The sequence below is a fragment of the Serinus canaria genome, chromosome 3 (genome assembly GCF_022539315.1).
Source record: "Serinus canaria isolate serCan28SL12 chromosome 3, serCan2020, whole genome shotgun sequence".
NCBI classification, from domain to species: domain Eukaryota; kingdom Metazoa; phylum Chordata; class Aves; order Passeriformes; family Fringillidae; genus Serinus; species Serinus canaria.
In genome coordinates, this window is record NC_066316.1 from 29,449,989 (window position 1) to 29,476,028 (window position 26,040).

Below are 26,040 nucleotides of genomic sequence, written 5' to 3' on the forward strand. Positions count from 1 at the left end.
TCAAATACTGAAATGTAAATAAAGCAGAGTGTGTTTTAATAGGTGCTAAACAAGCAAATTAAAGCCTAACCTCACCTCAGACTCTCACTTGACCAGTTTAGCACACTTTAAAAGGCAGGGCACCTTTTTGCCTTTCAAGTTTTAGAGAGTGCTGATCAGAATGAGTTAGCTAGCTCTAATAATAAACCTTTCATCCAAATACAGATGTGGTGGCCAAAGAGGAACTGACCCACTGATGGATTCCAAGTGTTGGGGGTACAGCTTCCCTGTAAGACTTGATCCAGCTCAGGAAAGACAAAAAGATCATATGCTGTGGGCATGCAGAGAGCAGGATGTTCCCACCCTGTTAACAGGCAAGGCTACGCTTCCCTGCAGCATTAGTTTTTGAACCAGGGGGCACAAATAATCCTGATAACTACTGAACTGTTGAAAAATTCAGCATCGTGGATTTTGCTTGCTAGTTGCAGAAACGATCCTCTTCATTATGCACCTGGATGCAATATTGCTAAATCTAACAAAAAATAGCAGGAGGTAAATCTGAATAAAACAAAAGGAGAAATGAAGACAGTAAAAGGAATGAGTGATGACTCAGACTGAAGAAGGTATTTTTCAAGGGTTCCAAAAAGCAATTATTTCCAAGTCCCTTTTTAAGTTTTTTGCTTTTGCTGCTCTTCTGAGCCTCCATTTTGGGGCACTAAAATACCAAATGTAAAGCTCTTCTCCCACTGCTTCTGTCCAACAGCTTGTCATCACAACTGTTTATAGTTCTGAGTTGTTACAAACCTGAGAGAAAATGTGTTTCTTTACAAGATGCAGATGTAGCATTTGTGTTCTCTGTGTCTGGGACCGTTCCCCTGCACTAAGACATAACCTGGCTTTATTATTCCTCGATACCAAACAAGGTGCACTTGCTCAAAGGGGACCCCAAACTGCCCCAGGAATACTCCTATCCCATTTTCTACAAAGAGGATGAGAACTTAGAGTTTGGATGGGTCTGCTTTACTTTTTAATGTTAGAACTGGTGTGTTGGAATAGAGACAGAGCTCAGTAATTACTCTGCATTATCTACTAGAAGAGACACAGTTTACAGTAAAATAAAACAGAGAGCCAAATGCATGTATTGTTCTTCTTTTGATCCCTCTGGATCAGAGAATTCAAGCAGAGGAGCCTATTGGTAATCTGTCAGAGCCCCTGTGTAACCTGCTATCACAAAGGGATTCCAGACAGTCCATCCTGTGTGAATTTAGGTCTCTATTTTCTTCCGAGGCCTGATGAATAGAAGTGGCAAAGAAAACAGGATTTGATATCCAAATTAAACTAGGAAGACTAGTATTTTGAAGGCTGAGGTATCATACTGCTTATGAGAGGGATTTGATGGAGCTGAGGGCCTCTCTACTGCAACCTTTCCATCAAGAAGAAATTGGCTTGTTGATCAGGCACTGGCATGCAGCCCATTTGGCAGCTAACGAATTGAGTCGCTGGAAATTAGTTGAGACACAGGACTTAACTCAAAATTTGGCTTGGCTTAACTGCTTTTTTTTTTTTTTTTTAAAGCCCCACAACCATCGCCAGCAATTTAGAAGCCTTTATAGGGCAGCCTATAGATGCTTCTACTGATGCTTGTGCTTGTCAGGGTTATTACAAACAGATGAAGCAACAGGCAGTTGTCAAGGGGATCCAGCAGATGCAACACAGGTTGGAGAAGAAAAATCTTGCAAGCCTTTGAGAGCAAAAGAATTTGCTCAAATGCTCGTTGCTTTTTCTTCCTCTCTATTGCTTTGTCCTCAACAAGGAGTTTGGGCTGTCTATTCAAAATGACACAGCAGAACAACCAGTAGTGGCCACCAAAATGTTTCAGCTAGACAAAGCAAAGAGGCCTTGCTGCTGTGGCTACATTCAATGAAAGCTGTCACCTTCACAGAGCTATCATCAAACCAGCTCCACATTTATGTAACAGTTTTGCTATATCAAGTCTCAACTGCCCAGGACTTTGGTTTAAAAAGCCTGGAGAGAGTGGGGAGTTTGACATTCCTCAGCTTCCATTTTAACACAGAGTCCAGCTGCATTTTACTGTGTTCTGTGCTTTAGGACAGGGATAGACAGCATCAAACAGTCACTCTTGACTTAGGTCTCAGTTTAGGCTGCAACTTCTCTGCTTCCACCTTAAAAGCATTCACTGTACCCGCATGTAAAATTACCAAAGCCTGACAGAACTTTATGCTTGAAGAGCACCAGAATATAATTTTGTGCTCTCTTAAAGCCCATCAAAACAGGAAATAAACAGGAGGTAAAAACCAGAGAAGCTGCATGCAGTCAATTTTTTAAAGATTATGAAAGGAAGAAACACAATCAGCACTTAGCTCTGCAAGAAATCCCAAAAAAATCTTCACTTCAAGTCAAAGTAACTGCAATGAAAATTCTTTGAGATTATTTTCTGGATTTTTTTATTTATTTATTTCATTTGCTTGGTTAGGATCCCCTCCCCAAAAGAGAACTGTATTTGTTTAGGCATTACTGAAGCTCTCTCAAACTATGCCTTCTGCATGGTGTGGGCACAAAAGTATTTGGCCAATACAAAAATCATTCAGAATTCTTTTGATTTAGTGTTTCCTGAAATCATATCAACTAAAGTTGTTTCTCCACACTGCTCTTCCAAGTGTTAAACAGAAAAGGTTTCTGTGCTAGTTAGTTTGCTATTGTTCAGAGCTTTGCTCCCAGGAAAAAAAAGATGACCCTACCTTCAAAGACAGTACACAATAAAGTCTCTTAACATTTTTCTGTGCCACAGTTACAACACAGAGTGGGAAGAATGCCAAACCAGGTGATGTCAGATGGATTAGCTGCTTTGTACTAAACAGTTCACATTACTAAAGATAAGGGGAAGCTTAAATTCAAAGTTCAGATTAGAGGCTGAGACTTTGCCCAAAGCGAATCAAATTACATGAGATGTGCAGGGGGCTGCAAAGACTTAAATCTGATCTTCATAGCCATTACCAGTGTTGGCAACTATCTGCCACAGATTTTTCACAGTAGACTTTGTCTTTTATTTTCCTGAAACTACATGTTTCAGCATTAGTGTGAAATTAGTTAGCCTGCCAACTAAGCAGGCTCAGGCCAGGGACTGTAGGGCTCTCTGAGGATTGTCTGAAATCTCAGAGAGGCTTGTGTGAGGTGGGACAATGAGGTTTCTGTCCCTGCCAGTGCTGGCAGTGTCACACCTGACCGTGGGGAGGCAGCGGATGGCGATGAAAGGCAAACAGCATTACCTCATGGGCTGCGTCCGCAGAGCTGTCTTCAAGTCTTCCACTATTTTATTTTTCATTTCTGTTTCTTCTTCATCGAAAGCATACAGAGTCTGCATCTGTTCACAAAAGAAGGTGGCAATTAGGAAAGCCTGAGCTGCATGGAAGCAAAGAGACAGGCCAGGAATTATGAAAAACAACTATCCCATCAACACATGCAGAGGTGCCTGCTGACCTCTCACTAGGGAAGCAGTGCCTCAGCTACAAAACTGAATCCAGATGAGGCTGCTCATGTGGACTGGCAGCAGCATATCACTTTGCCACACTGGCTAAACTAGGGTTCTCAGATTACCCCCCAAAAATCACAGTTGCCAGTATGCCCGCAGAAAACTGTACCTAATTTGGAACAGCAATCTGCTGTGGTGATCTATGGATGTGTGAGGCAAAGTTTGCAGGGAGAGGCAATATCTTTTATTAGAGTGACACGACTGAAGGGATTTGGGGTGGAGGGGGAAAAAAGCCCAAACCAGACTTATGTGTCAGGTTTCAAAGCATAAAATCCTCTTCAAGTTACTAGAAAGCCTGCAAGTAGCCTGAATTCCATTTTCTGTATATACATGTTTGACTTTTCTTCCCCATGCAAAGCATATCATCTGTTTTAGAATGCAGGCGTTCCCTATACACCTTGCCCTTATTATTATTTACTGGAAAAAGCTGGAGTATCATAAAAATCTCTGTCCCCTTTTTTAACAAGTAAACTGAAACACACAAAGCCTAGATCTCCCCCCCATATGCAGCTTACAAACACTAGAGCTTGCAGTCAACTGGAACTGAAGTTGCTGTGGGAGACTGTAAATTAAGGTGAGAGACAGTGAGTAGAATACACACAAAAAATTGTGGTTCTCAAAGTCAGATAAAGCCCTTAAAAAAGTGGTATATCAGTGGAAAATTAGAGTTCCAGATCTACACTCAGCACCACTGCAACCTTGTCATGTGAAGCAGGACTCTGCAGTGCCCTTTGCATATATCACTCAGGCTCACAAGTCCCATGTGTGTCTTTTTCAAAAGTCAGGACTTAATGCTGGAAATTCTTAGCCTATAGCTATGTCGTCTTAGTCGCTCAAGCTGTAAAATGAGAGGATAAATGACTCTCTTTTTGGCAGGACTTCTTGTGGATATCACTCAGTGGTATCTGGAAAGCAGCTCTGAACCCCTTCTCAAATGAATAACCCAATTAAACTAGTATCATCTATCTGATATTGTACTTCTCTGTGGTGGAATCTGAGTAGCTGCAATCATGGCTCACCACAGCAAAATATTTCAGTCTTTCTTTTACTGTTAAGCAAGCACCAAAGAAAACCCTGGTCTCACCAGAACCTCCTTTAACCTTCTCCATCCTCTCCATCAGCCCAACACCTCACTTCCCCTGGAAGGGCTCCCACTGCTTTTGCAAGTCACGTGATGCCAGCACGTGTTGGATCCTGAGGGTGGTCATTTGGCTGCACGCCGTTGCTGTCTTATGCTGAACAGCTGGCATGGGGAGATGTGTTTAACTCTAGGGGTCCTCTCTCTGATCCATGCTAAAGTCAAATTCACTCAGTCACAGAGCGAGCTATTTCCTGCCCTAATGGAATGACAGAGCGCTACTGATGGAAAATGAGCTGATGATGTTTTATCTTTTGCCAGCATCCCCCGACAGCCAGAAACATAAATTGAAATTCTTAAGCCAAGCCATATATGATCCCCCTCTTCAAAAAATAAACAGAAATCCTGAACAGGCATTATGGATGGCAAAGTCCTCGGGTGTGATTTGGGGCTTGGTTTGTATTTTCTTGGGTGACAGCCCATCTGGTCATCTTTCCTTTGGCCCGTAAATGCTCCTTTGAAAAGTTCCCCTTCCTCCAATGGCTTAATTTCTCCTCTGAGCAATTTTGGGGGAAAGCAAATGGATGGTAGGAGGGTGCTCAACAGTACTTCCTTCAGAGTGAAAAAGGCCCATTTCCAAATGAAACAAATACAAATAATCCTGCCTTTACAACAGAGGGTGATTATGGAAAACCCCTTTTCTAAAGCTGCAGGCAGCCAAGAGCCCTTCATTTCTCACTCTTGTGAATGGCCAGGAATTCAAATCCTCATGCCCTCGATAAAGAGACTGGGTTTGCATTGTGAAATGGCTTTCTCAGCAAGAGTTATAAAAAACATAACTGTCCCTGGGAGACAGAGGGGAGGAAACTGTCATTATTTGAGTTTGGATTTCATTCACGTGGCGGACTGATGAATTGATTTCCTGAAGAACAAACTGCACTCGAGGACTAACGTCTGCTGGGCTCAGGAGGCAGATAGCTACCATCAGTTAACCAAAATAATAGGAAGGGGAAGCAAAATAGTGCCAGATCCTTTTCTGGTGCCTAAAAGACAGTGTATACATAGGGCCCCTTTTATAAGCATTTTTAGTATATTTGAAGTTTTCCAGATCAAGTGTATCACCTTGGAAAGTACAGCATCTATTTACTTGATTTGCCAGTTAAAAAAATTCAAGAATTTGTGAAAGCAATCATTTGTGTGGAATTTCATATGTAAAACTTTGGGTAGCATAAGAAATTATTTTGAAATTTTGGCTCCACTTAAAATGAAATATTTTAGGTTTTTTAAAAGCACAGATTTTTTCCCACACCTTATCCTAACGGCTAATCATTCCCCAAAACTACTGGGAAGGAAAATACAAAGACAATGATGACAGCATGTGGGGAAAAGAGAGAGAGAGGAAAAGAAAGAAAAGGTATAAACCAGCATCAACAATACACTGTATAACAGACCTAATTTTACTTCATAGTCTCACACATGTGAAATGGAAAAGGTAAGACACAAAAAGAACGAAGAGCGAAAAAGCAACCTGGTTGTTCTGACTTCTCATTATAGTCAGTTGAAATTCAAGGTGCACCACGTCTCTAACTACATTAGGGCTGAACTAATAGAATAAATTATTATTAGATTAAATTTATTTGGAAAAATTATAATTAATAAACTATGAATATATGTAATTTTAAAAAACCTGAACTTTTATGCAGGTAAGTTTAAAGTAACATATATGTCATCTAACTTAGAGGAGAAAGTTATCATCCACCTGCTAAATTCTGCTGAAAGACATATATTTTTAACCTTCTGTGAAGCTGCTCTGCCTTAAACAAATGTTTTCTGAGTTGAGGAAAAGGTCCTGGTTACAGCTGTATTTATTAATCTTGACCCATCTCACAATCTTGACCGAGCCACCTCTCCAGAAAAGCTGAATTTTCAAGTACTGCGCACCTGAAAGTCTCTCTGTGAAAATGCATCGACAGCCAGGATCATAAAAGCAACACAGTGCTGTCAGAATTTTTCCTCCCCAGGAAAGTGCAAGTTTTTATTTGTGTTTATTTGTGCTGCCAAGTAGTGTCATGGGGCAAGGAGGGCAGGAGGAGCACAGGGACATTTCTTTACATGTTATAATAACAGGGCAGCTGCTCTATTTGTAAGAAAAGGAACTTCTGTGTCTTGATGAATCAGCAGATGACAACGACATTGATAATGGAAACAGTCTTCTATTGTGGGCATGCACCCTGTCCCCATCCCCAGTATCATTTATAGCACTTAGAGATCAGGGGACTAGACAAATTTGGAGGCTTCACTTTCTAAATTAAACATGATTAGCAGCTGTCCCTTTGTCTTAATGACTGGTCCAGAAGACAGTGTACCAATGTTCTACTGCCTTCCAGGCAGACTACCTGGAGTCTGGGACAGTGCCTCCACATGCTGTGAATTGCACACTAGCAAGAGACACAGTTTTAGACATTTGCTCTTGTGAGAACTTCGTTTAAAATATGTCAAAACCTGGGAAGTCGTAGCAACAGAAACAATTGTGGGAAGAGAACCGTGCATATAATGCATGTTTTTTTTTGAACTGGATCAGGAATCTGCGACCTAAAGTGCTTCCTAACATAGTGGTCTAAGGTTACAAGTAGGGAACGTCAAACATGTCAGGAATCACCACATTGCTCTCAAACATAATCTGTGACGGGCAGATACAGCAGGGCTTCTGAGAAAGTGATCCTTGAGCACAGGAGCCCAGAAAGATACCTAATGATACAGCACAAAAAAGGTGCCATTTCCACTCATTCAGTGAGTAGGAGGAGCATACTTGCCAAGCCAATATATATTAAAAAGGACTTCATAATTAAACAAAAGGACATAAAAAAGGATGTGAAAAACAAATATGAAAAGATTATTATGTGACAAATCCACAGGAGATGCAAGGATAAAATTTCATTAAAAGCAGGATTTAATATATTTTAAGCTAACACTTCTGTGATTATTACTACCACTTCACCTCCAATACTTCTTGCAATATTTCCAATTGAAATAGTGAAATACCTGATAGTGCCCAAGAGACACAAATTGAAATACACTAGATATTGTCAGGAAGCAACATGAAACATGTTTTTCTTTCACAGCTTCAAAGTCAACTCCACTTGGAAGCAGTTTTAAAAAAAAAAAATTAAAAAACCTACCACTAAATTTAGAACTGGAATTATATGGGACCCAAAAATAACTGTTTGAAAGTTAGAAATCTCAGAGGTCTAAATAATAATGAACAGAACATGTCTTTTAAAGTGTGTTGGAGCTGGTTCTTAGCTGGATTACTCCAGTTTTCCGCTGATACAATTTCAGCAAAATCGAGTCAACTTGGTTTCACCTGCTGAAAAATGAAGGAACCAAATTGTAAATCAGAAGCAGGGGTTTTAACCCCAGTGTGTCTTCTCAACACCTCAAGCATAAGAGTGAATCACAAGTCTTGAAGCCAAATAAAAAGTTATCAATCATTCAGGCATTGGCATCCAGGCATGCAAACAACATTACCAGGGCTGGTGTTTATTGGTGCTCTTAAAACACGTTTAAAATTAGAAACATAGGCCAAAATATAGTCTCATTCCATGGAGCTGTTCCAGATTTGCAACAGTGGTGTATACATATTCACTCCAAGTTTACATCAAGATCATTTAAAGACTAACCCAAAAGTCATTGAAATCAATGGAAAACCTTCAGTAGATTCAAGAGGCCTTGGATCAAATCCTACCAGAAGTATTTGGCTCAGTAACACTGCAAGGTTTCATACTAATTTTTTTTTCCCCTTAATGGCCCTAGTAGAGTAAATTTGTTCAGACAGGAAATCAAAGCAGAGTGTCATGCCAATCACTAAAGCTCAATGTCTTTTCTAAAAATAAGTCCATATTCTTTCTATTCCCTTACTCTGCCCCATGAAAATATGGCATGAAGGAAGGTGATAGTTTTGTTTATTCATGACTCTCAGTAGAAAGCAGCTTTTCTTTTATCCTCTTAAGTGAGTTATTATAGCTTGCAAATATTCGGTTATTTTACTCGGCAAGACATTTTAGCATGACAAATGCATCATTACTGCCACATTTAGTATCCATTTAGACATTTTTTTATGAAATGATTTTACAGCTCATAACCATGATACAAAAGGTGCAGAGAAGCCTTCAGGAATCTAAAATAAAAGCATAAGTAAACAAGCAAAGTGTACTACCTAAGTTGCTAGGAACAGAGTTCTATCATCATTTTTGCACAACCATCAACTAAAGCTGAGTAGACACTGCACAAAAGTAATTGGAGGAAAAATCTGACTACAAATTCAGTAAAAGAATCAAATTTCAAAATGAAAAATCTACCAAATTAAAGGAGATCAGTGAACACTATATGCAGATGCTCTGATTCTGCTGGTGACCAGCTTTACTGGATGTTTCAGAGAAAGAGACACACTATACAACTACCGAACAGAGACAATTAAAAAGGTTTTCCTAAAATACCTTCTTGGCTTGTATCTTATGTCCAAGGTGTTACAGCCTTATGCTCTTTATGTGCTCTTATATTACTGCATATTATCTTATATAAACAACTACCTTTTCTTTAATTCTTCAATACTAAGAACCCAAGTGTTATTTTGTAGATTGGATACAAAGCAACTTGAAATCATACAACAAAATAACATTTCACCCAGTTTTTAAATAGTTGCTTTTTTGCTGGTTCATCGAATACTCTCTTCAATTTTCATTTCAGACCCTAATTTGGTTGCCTTCAGTGCTCAGTATTGTAGAAATAAAAAAAGGAAATATTTATAGTGCTTTCTAATGCTAGAGCAGGGCTCTTTCTTAATCCTCACACTCTTCTTTTGGAAGCCCTATTTTAAATCCCCTATGCCTTTGGGCTAACATTCTTCTCTTTCGAGGACTTCTTCCTAAAGGAACACATCCCTGTGCTAGGAAATCTTCCCTGTTTAGCAGGAGAGGTAACTTACTGCTGCCATGGAATTGATGCGGTCAATGTAGTAGTCTGGCCAGCTGGTAGCAAGCTTATTAGGATCCTCTTGTTCCTGAAACAGAGAGTTAGGCAAGGTTACACAAGATGACTTTACAGGGTGAAAGCCACTCAAGAACCACCTGGGATTCTTCATTGCTCTGCTTTTTACTGTGTTATCTCCCCCGTATTCTTGTACAATGCACATGGACGTGTGGCATTTATTACAAACATTTGTGAAAGTGTAAAGTCAGCCCTGTCACCATGATATGCCAGATGAAAAGAACCCCTTTCAGCTCAGATTATTGAACACAGAATAATTAAGTTTGATGGAGATACAGTTATCTTTGGCATCTAGGCAAACCTCAGTCCCTTAAACATATTGTGTTTCCAAGACGGAGGACAGTCCATTTACAGATAGAAGGTTTACATTTTGTATCTTTATACTGAGATCTTATAAATTATTTGGTCTCCCAACTGTTATGGTGATGGTGAAATTCATCAACAAAGGAGTTTAACAACGGTTATGGGAAGAAAAAAAAAAAGGAACCTGAAAAGAAGATAAAGACTGCATCATTTTGATGTGATAAACCAAAACAGGTTCAGCCTGGACATTAGGAAGCACTGCTTTACCAAGAGGCTGTTCAGACACTGGAAAAGGCACCCTAGAGAGGCAGATGATGCCCCAGGACTGTTGATTATTTAAGAAGCATTTGGACAATGTCCTTAACAACTTGCTTTGATTTGATCAGTCCTGAACTGCTCAGGCAGTTGTAGTAGGTGACTTGGCAGTCCCTCCAAACTGAAATACTCTCTTCTATCCTGTCCTACCCCTACCATATCACCTAAAGTCAAGCAAAATCTCAGAACATCCAAAGGAGCACAAAAGCATCCCCTCAGGTACAGCAGGAGAAGTATTAATCCTTATCTCCTTACCTCCCATGTAATCTACCTGAAATCATCTTCAGTGGGCTAATCTCAAACAACCTTCTAAAAGAATACCAACACCGACTCAGGAACCAATTCTTTTTTGTTCCTTGACTGCTCAAAGGAAATTAGATTTCCTTCTAAAGAATATATTTATTTCTACATAGGTGTAAGTCACTTGTCACATGAGGATTGCTTCCCAAGATCCTCATCTCCCATTATAAACCAAGAGTAACTAATACTAACATTCCTAGCATATGGTAAGAGATTGAACCACTTGATTCATCCTAAGGATGACCAAAGATATATAAAGACTGTGGATCTTGCCAATCTTTTCTGTGTATGAAAGCTTACATTAGAAAAGCTACCCTGGAAGATATACACAACAAAATTAAAAGTGTAGGTCTATTAGAGTAATTCCACCAATATTTGGTTTAGAGATGAGAAATAGCTCTCACAGTTTTTGAGCCACATTCAGAAAACATCTTGGTACCTGACAATTTCTTTTTTCAAATTTTGTTGGTATGACCAGGGTACATACCAACACACAACAACAATTCTGCACAACTCAAAATCTTCATATTTTGAATTAAAACCAAAGTCATGACCGAGATTTGGATCTTCCCCTCTCTCCTTTCCACTGGATTTTCAAGATGTAAACTGAGGGAGCATCTCCATTCATGACACTGACAAAAGAGCTTTGTCCTCATCTAGAGGAGGACTGCAGTGCAGACACATGTCAGGTCAGGGTCAGGTCACACAGTACAGGTCATAAGTCTTTATTAATCCCTTGCACCCAACTGAACAGCTAAGAAGAGCAGAAGAATTAAACAAAGCACCATACAGATGAACATCACTGTACCAAAAAGTATGAAAGGCTGGCAAAGTGATAAGAGATATCAACTGTATCAACAAATGCTATGCACACACCACATACCACCTCATGATAGATGAATATAGCTGAAACAAGGTGATGTTTCTCACATTAATTGAGAAGTTGTGCTGATTTTCTGTACTTCCCCTTCCTGGCCACAATAAGCAGGAATCAGACAGACCCATATCTATGTTAAATGTCTGTGTTAGAGAATTACAGAGATATGTAACTCCCTGCCAACAGCCAGTGAGAATGGCCACACCTTAGGGTTTTGGTAGACTGCCTTTTGCTGCCCTTTTCTGTGCATAATAATATCTAGTGGCAGCCACAACCCTGACAACAATTTCACTCTTGGCAGACCTTAACCTCCCTTGCAAAAATCAATATATGACCTTGACAATGGAAAAGTAAATTAAAACATACAACAGATAAATCCAGCATTATTTTTATATGATAATCTTATCATCCTCAAAGAGAACAACAGGAATAGGGAGCTTATCTAGAAGTGTGAAGTAAGGTCATTCTGCAGGGACCTGGCTGAGCCACCCATCTGAAGTGTAGCAAGTGCTCATGTGACCTTCTAAAATGTTTCTCTGCAGAGAATTATAAAAGTCCTAGTGACAAATATAATAGTTTGCAGAGGACACCTGACAAGAACACTGTCAGAACAGTCAATACATCTATTCTCTATATTTCCCCTGCCTCCATTCTGAATTCCAAATAAAGAAACAAACACACATAAATTAAGGAATGCCTGAACTCATCCTTTATATTCCAAAATAAGCTACAATACCTTTTGTCCTTAAGATTCTTTAAGGGGAAAAATAAGTATAAATGCTTGAATGCTACAACTAACACATCCAGATGTCTTTGTTAAATGTGCAGACTGAAAAGCATCAGCTTAGACACACTAGAAAAAAAGAGAATTCTGAACAATTTCCTACCTGAACCAAAACCACTAGAAGTCTCACAATCAGAACCAATGTCAGGAAGAGTCTGATATCCTAAAGCATATCTGTATATTTGATTACTTGACAATGAGGCAATGTCCTTGGTATATAGCCTGCTTTTGACCATTCTCCATTCATTACAAATTAGTCTGAATTCTTAGTCTGTAAGTCTTATTTTTTTAATTAAAACTGGGAAAAAATTTGTTTCAGTGGAACACAATGTGTAAGATTTTTTTCCTGAATTAAAGCCCAGACAGAAGATGCACATTGCTGAGGTTAAAAAAATTTTAACAGATACCCCACTAAGCAATCTTCACTTTCTGAAGCTGTTTTGTTCTGGAAGCATACTAAGCAAAAGAGTCCATTCAGTCTCAGAGGTCTTGCACACTCCCTGCTTAAACCAGAATTTTATGGTTGTCAATGTGTGGTTTACTTTGCTAGAATAAATGATAATGTGGATAAAACCTGGCATTCTATTTCAATATGAAGTCCCAGAAAGCTATTTATACTTGAGAATGTAGATTTTTTTCCAGCCCCATGAAGTCATCAGATTTATTTACAGAAATCTCCTGAGTGACATTTTTAACAGAGTCATGTTCACACCTGTAACATCAGAGCAACTGGGGAGAAAAAACCAAACAAACATTTAACTGCCTAAATTATGTGAGTTCTGTCCATGCTAAAAGATTGCTGCACCAGGCTTTCTGTCAAGAAGGGAAAGATGAGTTGAAAATAAAAAGCAATTAAATCTGTGGTGTGGGGTGCAAAAACAGGGTGCTGGGTTTCTTTTTTGTTGGCTACTTTTTTTTTAATATATTCAGAGAAAGCCACAAGGTAACTTGAAGATAACGGCAAAACCTTTCACTTGCTCCAGGAGCACAGAGAAGGGCAAAAAACGCCAACCAACAGAAAAAAAAAAAAAAAAGAGCTTTAATATATAAAGCTGCAAAGGTATCAAAAGCTGGAAACAATAACCCATCTGTATAAGGAAAAACATTAGCTGAAGGAATCTATTAAAGCAAAGCCTTCTTTTAGCTCCTTGAATAGTGTAAATATTACATTAAAAACCAGGCGTCAGCTTGTGCACTTTATAAGGGGCCATATCATTCTTCACTGAAGTAACAACTATGTAACTGCTGTGAAAACAGGATCTTGATACTACACAAGCCTGCAATATAGCCAAGGTATTATATAGGCTTTGACACTAATTTGGACAGGCTCCATGACTTGGTGGAAAGTGGAACTTATGACTTCATCCCAACTAGGACTTAATGGAGTTCTGCAAATATTTGGACCATCTGAACCAATCAAAAATGAAAGAAAATAAAGCAAAGTGTGCACAGCTCAGCTGATCCCAAAAGCCTTTTCTGCAAATCCTGGGAGACCTGATCCATTGGTAAAGCTGTTCTCTGGGACCAGGCACTTCTACAGGATGCCATGTCAGTGGGACAGGCATTTGCAATCCAAAGACTGCCATAACATATTAAAGCAAGCATTATAGACCACTGCCTTTGTTGCAAGACTTTCTAAAAAGAAGTATCTAACACTAGGGTTACAAAGATCATGCAAAAATGCCGGGTATCCATCGCTGAGCAGATCATGAAAATGAAAGACACTGTTTTCCAAGATGACTTCAGTCTTGAAAGAAACAGCACAGGGAAAGCCTGTACAGTAACAGCCTGCATTGAAGCTCTTTTAGGGCAAGCACTGGGTTTCAGTTTCCAGTGATGACACAATGCTACTTCATTCTGCACCAATCCAGCTCCATAAATATTGAGCAGCTCTCCAGAGCATGTCCTGAAATTCTGAGCATGTCAAAGCATTACTAATTACAGAATTAGCAGCTTTAGTAAGCTTCTTTCCTACAGAAGGAGACAGAGAGGTATATATCCTGACATGACAATTAAAACTCATTGTCAGAGTGAGGAACACACTGGCACACTCTGACATTAAACCCAGTACTCCTTTATTTCTACCATCATTTATGCCAGGTTATTTTTATGCAATGTCAACAAATATTAACTCCCTGGGATCAGCAGGTGCTTGCCATCCCTGAATGCCCAACCATTCTGAGGACCTTGCCACTACCTGCACACACACACCCCTGCAATAAATTGCTGAGGACCCATGAAGTCCTTCTAACAGGCCAACTAAAACATAAAACTTCCTCCTTGAACAGATGCATCAAGAAATGCATCCTCTGTTACAGATGGCACAGGACAAGCATGGGTACTCTTGGGATGACATCTATTCATGAGCAGCATGGCTTCCTTCTCAAACCTGTCTCTTCAGTAGAGCAGACAGCTGACCTCACTTATTTTGCACTGCTTAGAACAGGATGGGAATAAGCCACATGCTTGATGCAGAAAATGTGGGTTTAAAACCTTTCTTGGACAGGAAGCCATGACACTGTTCACTGAGCTCCCCTCTGTATCAATAAAAACAATGTGCAAACACAGATGAAGAATATAAAAATGAGGCCACTGTGATATAAATTCCTGTCCAAGCTTGTTCACTGCATCATGTCCAGACACTTCATGCTCAAGTTTATACTTGGGTCACAAAGAAGTGCATTTCCTTGCAAAAGCCACATTAAGGTTAGTGTGGTTCCCCCTCTCAACATCCTTCACACATCTTTCGAGTACATCACAGAGCTGAAAGATGAATTATTTTACCTGGTCTGAAAAGTCAGCACCATCACATACAGCTCAGAAAATATAAATCATGGAGTTCAAGTCATTATAAAAAACACAAAATTTAGAAAAAATTAAAATGTATTACTTTTAAAAGTCCTGTAGTTTAGTTTTTTATTTTCAAAATTTCCATTGAAAAACAATGGCAATTGGAAGCCTGATTACAAATCAGTGCTTTTTTGGGGGGTGTTTGGATTTTTTTTAATGACAGTTGACTGAAATTTTAACATGTTTTACATCAATTAAGATGAAAGCTTTGCTGAATTCTCAGTTTCTTGTTGAAGCCCCCTCACACTCTTCACAATAACAGCTTAGCTGCTAAAATGTTCATCTGAGACATGCAGGATTCAGACTCGTGTCCATGTTCTGTTTCAAAGTGAAGGGTGGGACCCTTGCTTTGTACATGAATATTTTGGCCACTAAAAACAAAATGGGGTTTTTGTTTGCTTGAAGGGTGGAAGATGGTTATTACTGGTTCTTTAATTCCCACAAATGCAACTCTTTTCCCTTCAGAGATGAAAAGACTCAGCTCATCACAACCTCTGCTGTTAGTGCTGAATCAGTCTTGCATCACTTTGCACTGCACACTGACAAAGCCCCTACAAGAAATTAACATATCGGGTTTTTCAGTGTCTCTATCAGTGAGATCAGCAGAAATAGAACATGGGATGCAGACAATCACACAGTGCCCAGTTACACAGGAAATCTGAATTACAGCCAAGAATCAATCCACAGGAGTTGTACTGCACTCTCATTTAAATCATTGTTCTGCCATTTTTCATGTCTGACCTACTGACTTTCCTTCACTTTAAGAAGTTCAGTTTTCAAAGAAACATTTACTTGTTTATTAATACACTGTCCAATCCATTGGCAATGTCACAGTTCAGAGCAGCCAAAGTATCAGAAATAAAAAGTGCTTTCATTAAAAGACACAAAATATGTTTGATCTGCTGTGGGACAAAATGCTAATTCAGAAGTGGAGCTAAAATGCATCTAAGCTTTTCAGACAGTTTATGCCTCTAAAAAGCCAACCATGTCCCAAGAGATGCTAATTTTGAAATGGCACAGATCATAGGACGGAGCCATTCTCTAGACAGATGTGGTCACTGCTCCATTTCTCAGACTTCATGACTAGCCCTTACACAAATAGTCTCCGAGTTTTGGGAAGGAAGCTATGCCCAAGCCTTTTAAGCACAATTTACTCAGATTGAGAAAAACAAACATTACTTCTCTCCCTGGAATTAAGCTACTGATGTGCAGATAAAAACCCTTCTTCCACAAAAGCAGTCTACTGTGCGACTTATTAAAAGAGAATATTCATTAATGACCAGTTGGAGCAAGCAACTGAGGAGTTCTAATTGCCTCTCACAAAGGTCCGGTATATCCATACATACCTACAGTCCACTGCATTATGACACAGGGGTATTTTCCTTAACAGACCACAGGGTGGGTTTTTTTTCTTTTTTTGTTTCATTTAGCCTGAGCTCTGCCCTGTGCCAGTAACTTGACAAACCTAATTATAACTTCTGATGCTGTTGACTAACAATTTTTTCAAAGGAAGAATCCAAGGTTTCAGATTATTACTTATATTACAAAATACCTAACGCTGTCAAATTGTGGAACTCGCTGTCAAAAAATAAAAGTATAAAAGTAAAAAAGGGATACATCTATGAACAATGAGGGTTCCTGCTTAGAAAGCATTTCCTAATACTGAAAGAAGTTCAGTGCTGCAGAAATTCACTAGCCTTTAGAAATTAAAATAGATTATTAGTCATTTTTGAAAGATGGTTGGCTCTACCAGGGCTGAAAACTTTCCTGTCAAGTTAAAATTATATATTTTTTAACTAATTATGCCATCTCGCACTTGTTTTTTTTTGCTTTCTGAGCACTCAAAGATACAGAATCTCCAGAAGTTGTACCTTATATATGACACATGATGTGTCATTCCCAACCTCCTCTAAAACTCAAAGCCACTTCAAATCAATTATTGATATCAATCTAAGGGTGATGAAGGCCATACTTTTATTTCTTGTCCTCCAGAAAACACAGGACATCCACTGAATATACACACAGGGAGAGTTTCTCACAGAAAATAGACTAGTGTGGCATAACTGGCAGGCAGAAAAGCGGTCAGGGCATTGCTTTGAGCTGAAGATAAGAACTAGTGTTGTTTGAAACCTCAGAATTCTCAACCACTGATTTCAATGTACATTTCAGTGTAGTGTTTAAACCAAGATTAAGTTTACAATAAGCATATCTGGCATAAAACTAACAATAGATTATTGATGGAGAGAGTCCTTTTTAAGGAACTTTATATGTTAGTAGGACTGTATAGTATACATCCAATTTTAAGAACTTGTCTTCTCTTCTCTTTGCTCTTCTTTTGGTGTCTAATCATTCTCCTCAATACAGATAGATGTGCTGCTGCTGCCAGCACTGATTGCAGCAGCCTCTTCTTACCACTTACAGATCACACAAGCCTGCTTGTCCCTCTTCAAACATATTCAGCCCTGCTATAGGATGGGAGCCCCACCATCAGCAGGCATTATTTTAGGGGTATAGTGTGTGAGGTGACCAGGAAGATAACCCGCCCCTACATTTACAGAACTACTTAATTGTACAGCTGAGGCCACACTTCAGTGATTTCTGCCCTCAGGACAAAACTTTCTTGCCAAATTGAAGTGTAATTATTGAAATGTAATATTGAAGTGTAATATTAAACATTGGTCCACTGCTGAATGTTTAGCCTCTGCCATGGAAGTTGTTCTCTTGTTGAGTAAGTTCTTCTGACTCTGTTGCTCCATAAAGATCCTTCAGTAATATTACCTGAAGTCTATATTCGTGTTTAATATCTTTTACGTGCTCTACTTTTCACAAGCCACAAATCAACCAGCTGATATTTTGCTGTTGATAAGGGTGTAATTTAAATAATGAGCTGCCAAATAAGGGGATCCATGAATTCCCTGTACTTTCAGTGAACACATACTCAGGAGCCTACCTTTCCTCAGCCCATCCACTCCTTTTGGATGTGAAGGAAAATTTCCACTAGGGAGGATTCCTACCAGCCAGAAGACTGAGTCATGATCACTCTAGCCAGAGGGCGTTCAGAAGAAGACAAAATGCTTCTCATGGACATGGCCTGCTCAGTGGGTGTGTGGCTGTGGATTTAGGCTGCACTCCCGAAGCACAGCTCTGCTCCCACAAACCTGCAGCAAGCTTGAGGTCACATCCTGCAGCACTGTGTGCCATCTGTGGCAGGTGAAGCCAACAATTTGTCACTATGCCAGCAAGCACTAAGCAGCAGTAGCAGGACATAATCTATTGCTTTGTTAGCAACCAAACTCTGCATTGTTCCTTCTACTGTTTACTCTGTGTTTATACAGGTACTGTGTGTACATTTCCATTAACCCCGCTCAGGTTACGGTCAACATTCCATGGATATGGAAAGGGACTTGTTCCTTACCCAACCTGCTTACCTTGTCTGCTTTCCAACAGCACTGTTTAAAAATGTATTCCTACCACATTAGAATGCTGTCACTTGGACTGTCTCCTTCTTCTCTTCCTTTCCTCCTCCTCCCAGCATTCCTTAGGCAATGCGAAAAGCCACAGAAGGGCCCAGACCGTGTAACTGAGCCTCCCAGTTTATCTTTTTGTCCTACTGTTTATCTCCAACAAGCAATGACTTCAAATCTTTGGTAAACAAAATGAAGTCACCTATGATTCATGGCAAACACCCTGCATGTTTCTTGATGATGGGAATGAAATGTCACTTACTGGGCTGGGAGGCACAGAACTAGCAAGGACATAGAGCCAGCAGAGACATTTAGGACAAGTCCTTCTGGAAGCACACAAGAGAATTTTTTAACACCAAGTTCTAAAAGGTTTCTCTTCACTGTTCTTAACGTGTCCACTGTCTGTTTTTCTAGTGACACTCCTTGCTTTAGTTCACTTCTGCTCTGGGCCCATTTTTAAGAATGATGACAGTAAGATGGCCAGGGCAGCCAACATATTTTTCATTTTTCTCCATCATTTAGCCCTTCACTATTGGAAAAAACCCCAAAAAGTTAGCAGTTGTTGGACAGGTAAACAAAGGAAGTAAGTACAGTCTGACGCCCACAGCTCCTAAGCTGCTAGCCCAGTATTTGATGTATCACTCAGTTGTTTTATCTCTGCCCCTTCCATAAACTCAGGTACAACTGTTTCTCCCAGCTTTCATTTCTCTCACTTGGTTCATCTGCAAAGTCTTTGGGGTACCAAGTACCTTTCAACATGACTGAACTATCACGGAAGACAGTGTAACCTTCACCTCAATTAAGGCACATGGATGAAACTCTCACATCTGACTGCCATGAAAACTAAACAACTCTCCAGAAAGTAGAAGGCAACTACTTTTTTTCTCTTCATGAAAAAGAAGAGAAAGAAAGGAGTTCTTTTTCTAAACTTCTCACTGAAAAGACAGGAATTCAGCAACTCTTCCTGCTTAGTATTCACTAGCTTTTCTAAGGCTCATGAACACTCAGTGAAGTTCAGAGTGATCTCTACCAAATTTGCTTCTCAAACACCACAGAAACTTGTTTGTTATTTACACATTCTTTGCTCTTGCATATCCATCAAAGCAATAATCTGAATGGTGAGAACAGCATTGTCCAGAGTATATGTTGTTATCATTATTATTATTACATGCCATCAGCATGGGCTCACACTTGGATTGTGAAGAATCAGAACTTGTGCAAGAGGACAGGCAAGGACAGAACACAATCCAGTGGTATCAGCATTTACATGTACTTCCCATGCAGCAGAACTGGACTGCTTGCCATTATTTTTGTTCTTAAGTACATTGAATTACACCATGTTAGTAGGATGACAGCTGGATAAATGTTTGGGTTTTTTTCATGCTAGGGTCAAATCTGCTTCCACTGAGTCCTCCCAAAACTCCCACAGAAGGCAAGCCAAATGCAAAACACGGCATTAGGCATGATGATGACACTTTTCTAACTCAGGACTATTTTGGGCCTGATTTTTGATTAGTGTGGAGTTCTAACTTCAACAGAAGCACTAGTGGCTCACCTGAAAAAGACAGACCTGCAAGATGGACACACAAATTCTGAACACTCAGAACATCTATAGCAAATATCATGGCAAGTTCATGGCATTTGTGCTTCAGCAGTCTGAACTAAGGTGGTAAGGCATTTTTTAAGAAGCAGCTAAACTTTTTATTGTTGGAAAGGGAGAGGAGAGAGAGGAAGGAACTAAAAATATTCCCATGCTGTTCCCATGGGGGGCAGGGAAGAAAAGACTTTTTAATTATACATAAATAAATATATAATTTCAAGACCCTGACCCAGGGTAACCTCTTAAGCTAGGATAAATAAATGAGTCTGCAACTGTTGGCATTGCAACATGGAAAACATAAACCAAATAAAGCAGACAACCTGGAAAAACTTATCTCCTCTTACGTCCACTACAATGTGGTCTTTTAGGTGTCACAATTCCAAGCCATAATAATGGTATATCCTCTGAATTGTGCAGGCGTTTTTGCCTTCTCGACCCGAAACTTGCACTTTAAGCCATTACAAGAGTGACTTCAAGGAAAATAAAGTTAAGAGGAGTCTCTAACATCATTAAGCCTACTATAGTGTTTCTTCAAGTACACACTTTGAGGTCTTTACTACAGAAGCAAAAATAACAAGTAAAACACATGAAGAAACAATTACAGGAGGTCCACGAGAAACCATAAAAAACAGGCAATGATTCTTCTCAAGTATGCTGACCTGCTTAAAAAATAATTGGGCAACATCAACAAAATTATATTATAATTATGTGAGATAAAATTTCTAATTTCATCATATGGAACTATAAAAGAATGCGACGGTGTCTTACATGAATCCGCAGTTTTATTTTTCCAGTGAGAACACATTCTCTGCATTAAACAATGTAGAAGGGGATGTATATAATTTTAGGCTTTAGTTACCATTGTGTTATTGGTGCTGCCCAAATTTGGGAGCTAGTGCTTCAGCCAATGGCACACATTAAGAGGTACCATCAATCAAACAGCTCTTTCACACTGAAAAGGCCCAAGTACCCCACTAATCAGGAAATGTGTGGTTTTGCTGCATTAGTGACACTCTTGCAGCGTTTTATTGTTTTCTTCTAAGCCCTGTACTTGTCATAGGCCAGAGTTTCTGAATTCGATTTTCTTAAGCCTCCCTGCATTTATAGCAAAGTAATTTTTGAAGTCCAGTGCATTTCTTCCATACCTAGACTGAAGATACTGAAATGACCCAACGCCAGCATCAAGCTAACAAATCATTCCAAGCATCTGAGCATGAAGTCATTCTGCCAACAGAAAAAGGAACAGATGCTGGTGGGAAAAAAGGAAGTTAACTCCACAATTGCTGGCATTTTCCAAACATCAAGCTGAAGGAATGCCGTGGTTTGCAAAGGGCAACATCCTCCCACTGTGACTTCCCAGCATTATGAGATTTCCAGTGAGCCCTAGGCAAACTGAAAGCAAGTCTATTTTCAGGGAATTAATTTAAGAGATTCTGCATTTCAGAAGGCTGCTGGTGAAACAGTCTAAGCTAAGGAAGTCATGCAGTCTTCCCAGACAAAAAGAAACCATGGATCCCAGGCAGTGAGAGGGAACAAAATAGCATCTGCCACTGCCTGTTTCCAGGAGATGGCCTCACAGCAGTAATACAAGGCAGTATACAGGAGGTTGCATGAAGGCTTATTGATGCTCCCTTTCTTTATAGGGCCATACAGCTGCTTTCTTAGCTTGATTTATGACCAGTTTAGAGGATGAGAAATCAATTTAGGATGGAAGGGGCCTTGAGAAGAAGGGACCCACTCAGAGCTGATGTCAAAGCTTGATCAGGTTGTTCAGGTCATTGTCAAGGTTTGAAAATTGAGTTAAATTAAAATGTTGACTGAAACTGAACTTCAGCCACAAACTTCCAAGGCATTGGTAGGAAGAGAAACAATTTTCTGATTACCAAAGACTTCAGATAAAGTATAATTCTTCATATCCAGTGTGGCTTTGCTGGCCTTTCCCCTGTGGCCATGAGACACCCTCATCCATTAGTCATCAATACTGCTAATTGTGGGGTTGCTTACACTGAGCACTCAAAACCCCACACAGCTTCTTCAGCCTCCTACTGCCCACCACCTGCTATTGCTGTGAGGCTATCACACGTGCTGCGAGGGTTACTCTGTGTTTTCCAGACTTCCCAGGGAACAGAGAGTAAAAGTACCCACCCCCACATCCACTCCTACTCCCCTTCAACACTTCCTGCAGAGCTTAAAGAAAATCTCCCATGAAGTCAGATCCAAGCCTCATCAAACTGTGAGTCCTTAGAAATGGCTTCTCAAACACTGCAGCAAACCATCTTGTGTGTTCACGTCTGCTGCTCCCAGATACCACATATGAAACAACAACTCTAAAGAAAGGAACTTATAAGGGACACATTAAATGCTCCTTGAAGCTATGAATCCATTACCAAAACAGTTTAATATTCCAAATCAATAACAGACTCTAAGAGTATTTCAAAGAGGAAAAATAATGCAAGAAGACAGAATTGAAAACAATACAACTTCAAACCACCCACTTCATTTATTATGGGACAACCACGTGCTTGGCAGTCTTCATACAGAAAGGATGAACCCCAAAGGGCTTTCCTAGCTCAGAACAGACAATACAAAACCAAAACCCCACACTCAGACAACACAATAGTGTGATCTTCATCTGGCATACTGTATCACTAAATGAGACCAGATGAAGTACCATTTTCTCTCTTCTTTAGGGAAAATGTATCGTCTCCTGAATAGCTCAGAACTGGCTGAATGGCAGATCCCAGCGGGATCTAGTGGCCCAGGGTCTAGTTAGAGGCCTTTCACTAGTGATGTCCCCCAAGGTTCAATACTGGGCCCAGTATTGTTTCACAAGTCATCAATGACTTGGATGAAGGAGCAGACGCCTCCTCAGCAAGTTCACAGACAGCACCAAGCTAGGAGGAGCAGCTGATACCCCAGAAGGCTGTGCAGCCCTTCAGAAGAACCTTTACAGGCTGGAGAGAAGGGCAGCAGGGAATTGTCTGAAATTAAACTATCAGCGCAGAGTCCCGCACCTCAGGAAGAATAACCCCATGGACACGGCTGACAGCTGTGGCTGACCTGCTGGAAAGGAGCTCTGTGGAGATGACCTGGGGGTCTAGTGGACAACAAGCTGTCCATGAGCCAGCAGTGTGTCCTGTGGCTGATGCCCTGGAGAGGCCACATCTGGAGTGCTGTGTTCAGTTCTGGGCTCCTCAGGACAAGAGAGACGTGGAGCTCCTGAGTGGGTCCAGTGGAGGCTACAAAGATGATTAAGGGACTGGAACATCTCTCTTACCAGGAAAGGCTGGTAAGGAGGGAGCTGGGCTTGGTCAGCCTCAAGAAGGAACAAAGGAGAGGGGATCTCATCAATTCCTACCTTCCTATCAGGGGATGCCAAGAGGATGGAGCCAGGCTCTTTGTGGTGCGGAGCAATAGGACAGGAGGCAACAGGCAGAAACTGATGCACACAAAGTTCCACCTAAATATGAGGCAGAACTTTACTGTGTGGGTGACCAAGCACTGGAATAAGTTATCCAGAGAGGTTGTAGAGTTTCCCTCAAGAGAGATATTCAATAATGGTCCAGATGCAATCTTTGCCACGTGCTCTAGAATGACCCTGTTTGACACAGATGATCCCACTGGTGGTGCCTCAGCCATTTGGTGATTCTGTGATCTCAATATGTATTTCCTACTCGAAAGCAGGAACGTGAACAAGTGAACTCCTATCTAAATACATCAAGTGTAATGCAGTCTCCTGCTCTTAGAACCTCCATGTGAAGACTTAAATGCAAAGAAAAGACCTCAGGGTTTGGAATAAAAGTCCTGTCAGTTCACTTTCACAAAATTAACTGTCTCTCCATCTTAACCAATCTGCAACTATGCTTCACAGTACAAAACCACAGATGCACAGCAGCCCTGGAACAAACAAGAAGTGCAGAAATTTTCACTCACTTCTGAAAGCTTTCCCTAAAGGCAAGGAAGACTCCAGATTTTATATTTGCATCCATCTTGTCCTTCATCCCTGGTAGGCTACGGTAATTATATAAAAAGCTACAAAAGCAGCTTAGATCCCTCCAGCAGATTTCAAAGTATCTTACTCCATACCCAGCTGCACAATAACAAGCTATACTTTTTATGGTGACATTTTGCTGACAATCCAAAGCTCAAGGGCAAAGCTCAAACAGAAACTCCCAAAGAAAGAAAAAAGCCCAAACCAGACATGTAGACATTATCTTCACTAATGCTAGACAGGCAGCATGGGAGCAAAGTGGGAGTTTGTGAAAATGAGCTGCAAATGGTATAAAAGTAGTAAAACTATTAAAAGTTGATGTCCCACTAAGGCTAGGATTCTCAAGAGCATTTCAAAGCCTATGAGGATGAAGCCCTGATGTTAGGAAAAAACAACTGAATGCAAAGTGATGTTGCTTCTTTGTGAGAGAGGTGTAAATCTTTTTAGGAGGACATCTGGGGCATTCTGCACCTGGACTGCAGCCTCAGTGATTCAGCACCAATCTGTGACCTCAGCCCAAAGGACTTGGACTCCTTAATGATTGCACAATGCACAAAAGTGACTTCTACTCTGTCCCTCCTGCTCCCTACAGTGAGTTCACCCAAACCCAGAAACTTCACCACAAGATCATTGTAGAAGACAGGTAAGCGCAGTAAAGAAAAAGAATGAACAGGGCTTGAATATACTCAGATATTTTAGCATACATCAAGGGGAAAGGGGAAAGGGGAAAGGGGAAAGGGGAAAGGGGAAAGGGGAAAGGGGAAAGGGGAAAGGGGAAAGGGGAAAGGGGAAAGGGGAAAGGGGAAAGGGGAAAGGGGAAAGGGGAAAGGGGAAAGGGGAAAGGGGAAAGGGGAAAGGGGAAAGGGGAAAGGGGAAAGGGGAAAGGGATGCTGTAAGCATCCAAGGCATGTGTAAATAGTGCAGGGAAAAAGTATAAGATGATGGCATGGCCTAAACGTTTCCAAAAAGTTTCCTAACTACCTGTTCTTTCCTTCAGGTAGAAAGAAATGCATTTATGCATAAATATAACAATGACAGCTCTTTGAAAGTATAAAATAATTCACATTAAAGACATTTTGGAACCAAGGAGTTTCCTGACTCCTACTTTCATATACAGTTTATTAGTTTTTATAGTCATCACGTAGATTACAAATATAATTAATAGATATTTTTAAAAATTATTGTAGAGGAGAATACTGAAGGATATTCTTTTATTTTCTGCATATTGGCTGTTACAGACTATGGTTCAGGTAAATTTTCCTCAATTTTTATATCTTATTTTGCTATTGTGGAGAATCTCTTTCCCGTAATAGAAAAAGTAGAATAAATTTACATATTACAAGTATGCACTTCTTCTCAGATGTCATGAATGTCTACTTCCAGAAAGTTTCAGTGTGCTGCCTATTACCTCACTACTTGAGTTTAAATAATCTCACTTGAGCAGATAAAGCACAATCAACTCAAAGCAACTATTCAAGGATACCACTAAAATTACCAGAGTACAAGATAACACTGAGATATTTTGGAGATCTCAACATATTATTAGAATTGAAGGATTGATATTTTTGTTGGGGTTTTTTTTGTTTGATTGGAAGGAAGCTCTATGATACAGCTAGTCCATCTGACTCTACTTTGGAAAAAGACTTGCTACCAATTTTTCTCCTCAAAGAAAGACAGAAATGGAAAAAAACCTAACTTGTTTAACTGTGCAAAATGTGTGCGCTTGCTACTAAAATCTGCTCAGCCAAAGTCATACAAATTAGTCTCTGGAGGCAGGAAAGGCCATAAAAAGAAAACAACTTGACTTGCTTTCCAATAGCAATAAGTCTAACAGCTTGTAGGGCTGTTCAGAGGCAATGAGCTATGGCCCACACAATGAGGGCTCATTCTTAGAAACACAGGC

At 40.1% G+C, this 26,040-nt stretch overlaps 1 protein-coding gene across 3 annotated transcripts in view; it reads right to left on the minus strand.

Moving 5' to 3' along the window:
- DAAM2 (dishevelled associated activator of morphogenesis 2) overlaps positions 1 to 26,040 on the minus strand; it is a 205,576-nt gene that overhangs the window by 68,065 nt on the left and 111,471 nt on the right. For all 3 annotated transcript variants that reach the window (XM_030235963.2, XM_018915542.3, XM_009091455.4), the window contains 2 exons: positions 9,592 to 9,666; positions 3,267 to 3,361 (listed from right to left, as the gene is read on the minus strand). In XM_030235963.2, the coding sequence (XP_030091823.1) occupies positions 3,267 to 3,361; positions 9,592 to 9,666 (170 nt within the window). The remainder of the gene's footprint in view (positions 1 to 3,266; positions 3,362 to 9,591; positions 9,667 to 26,040) is intronic.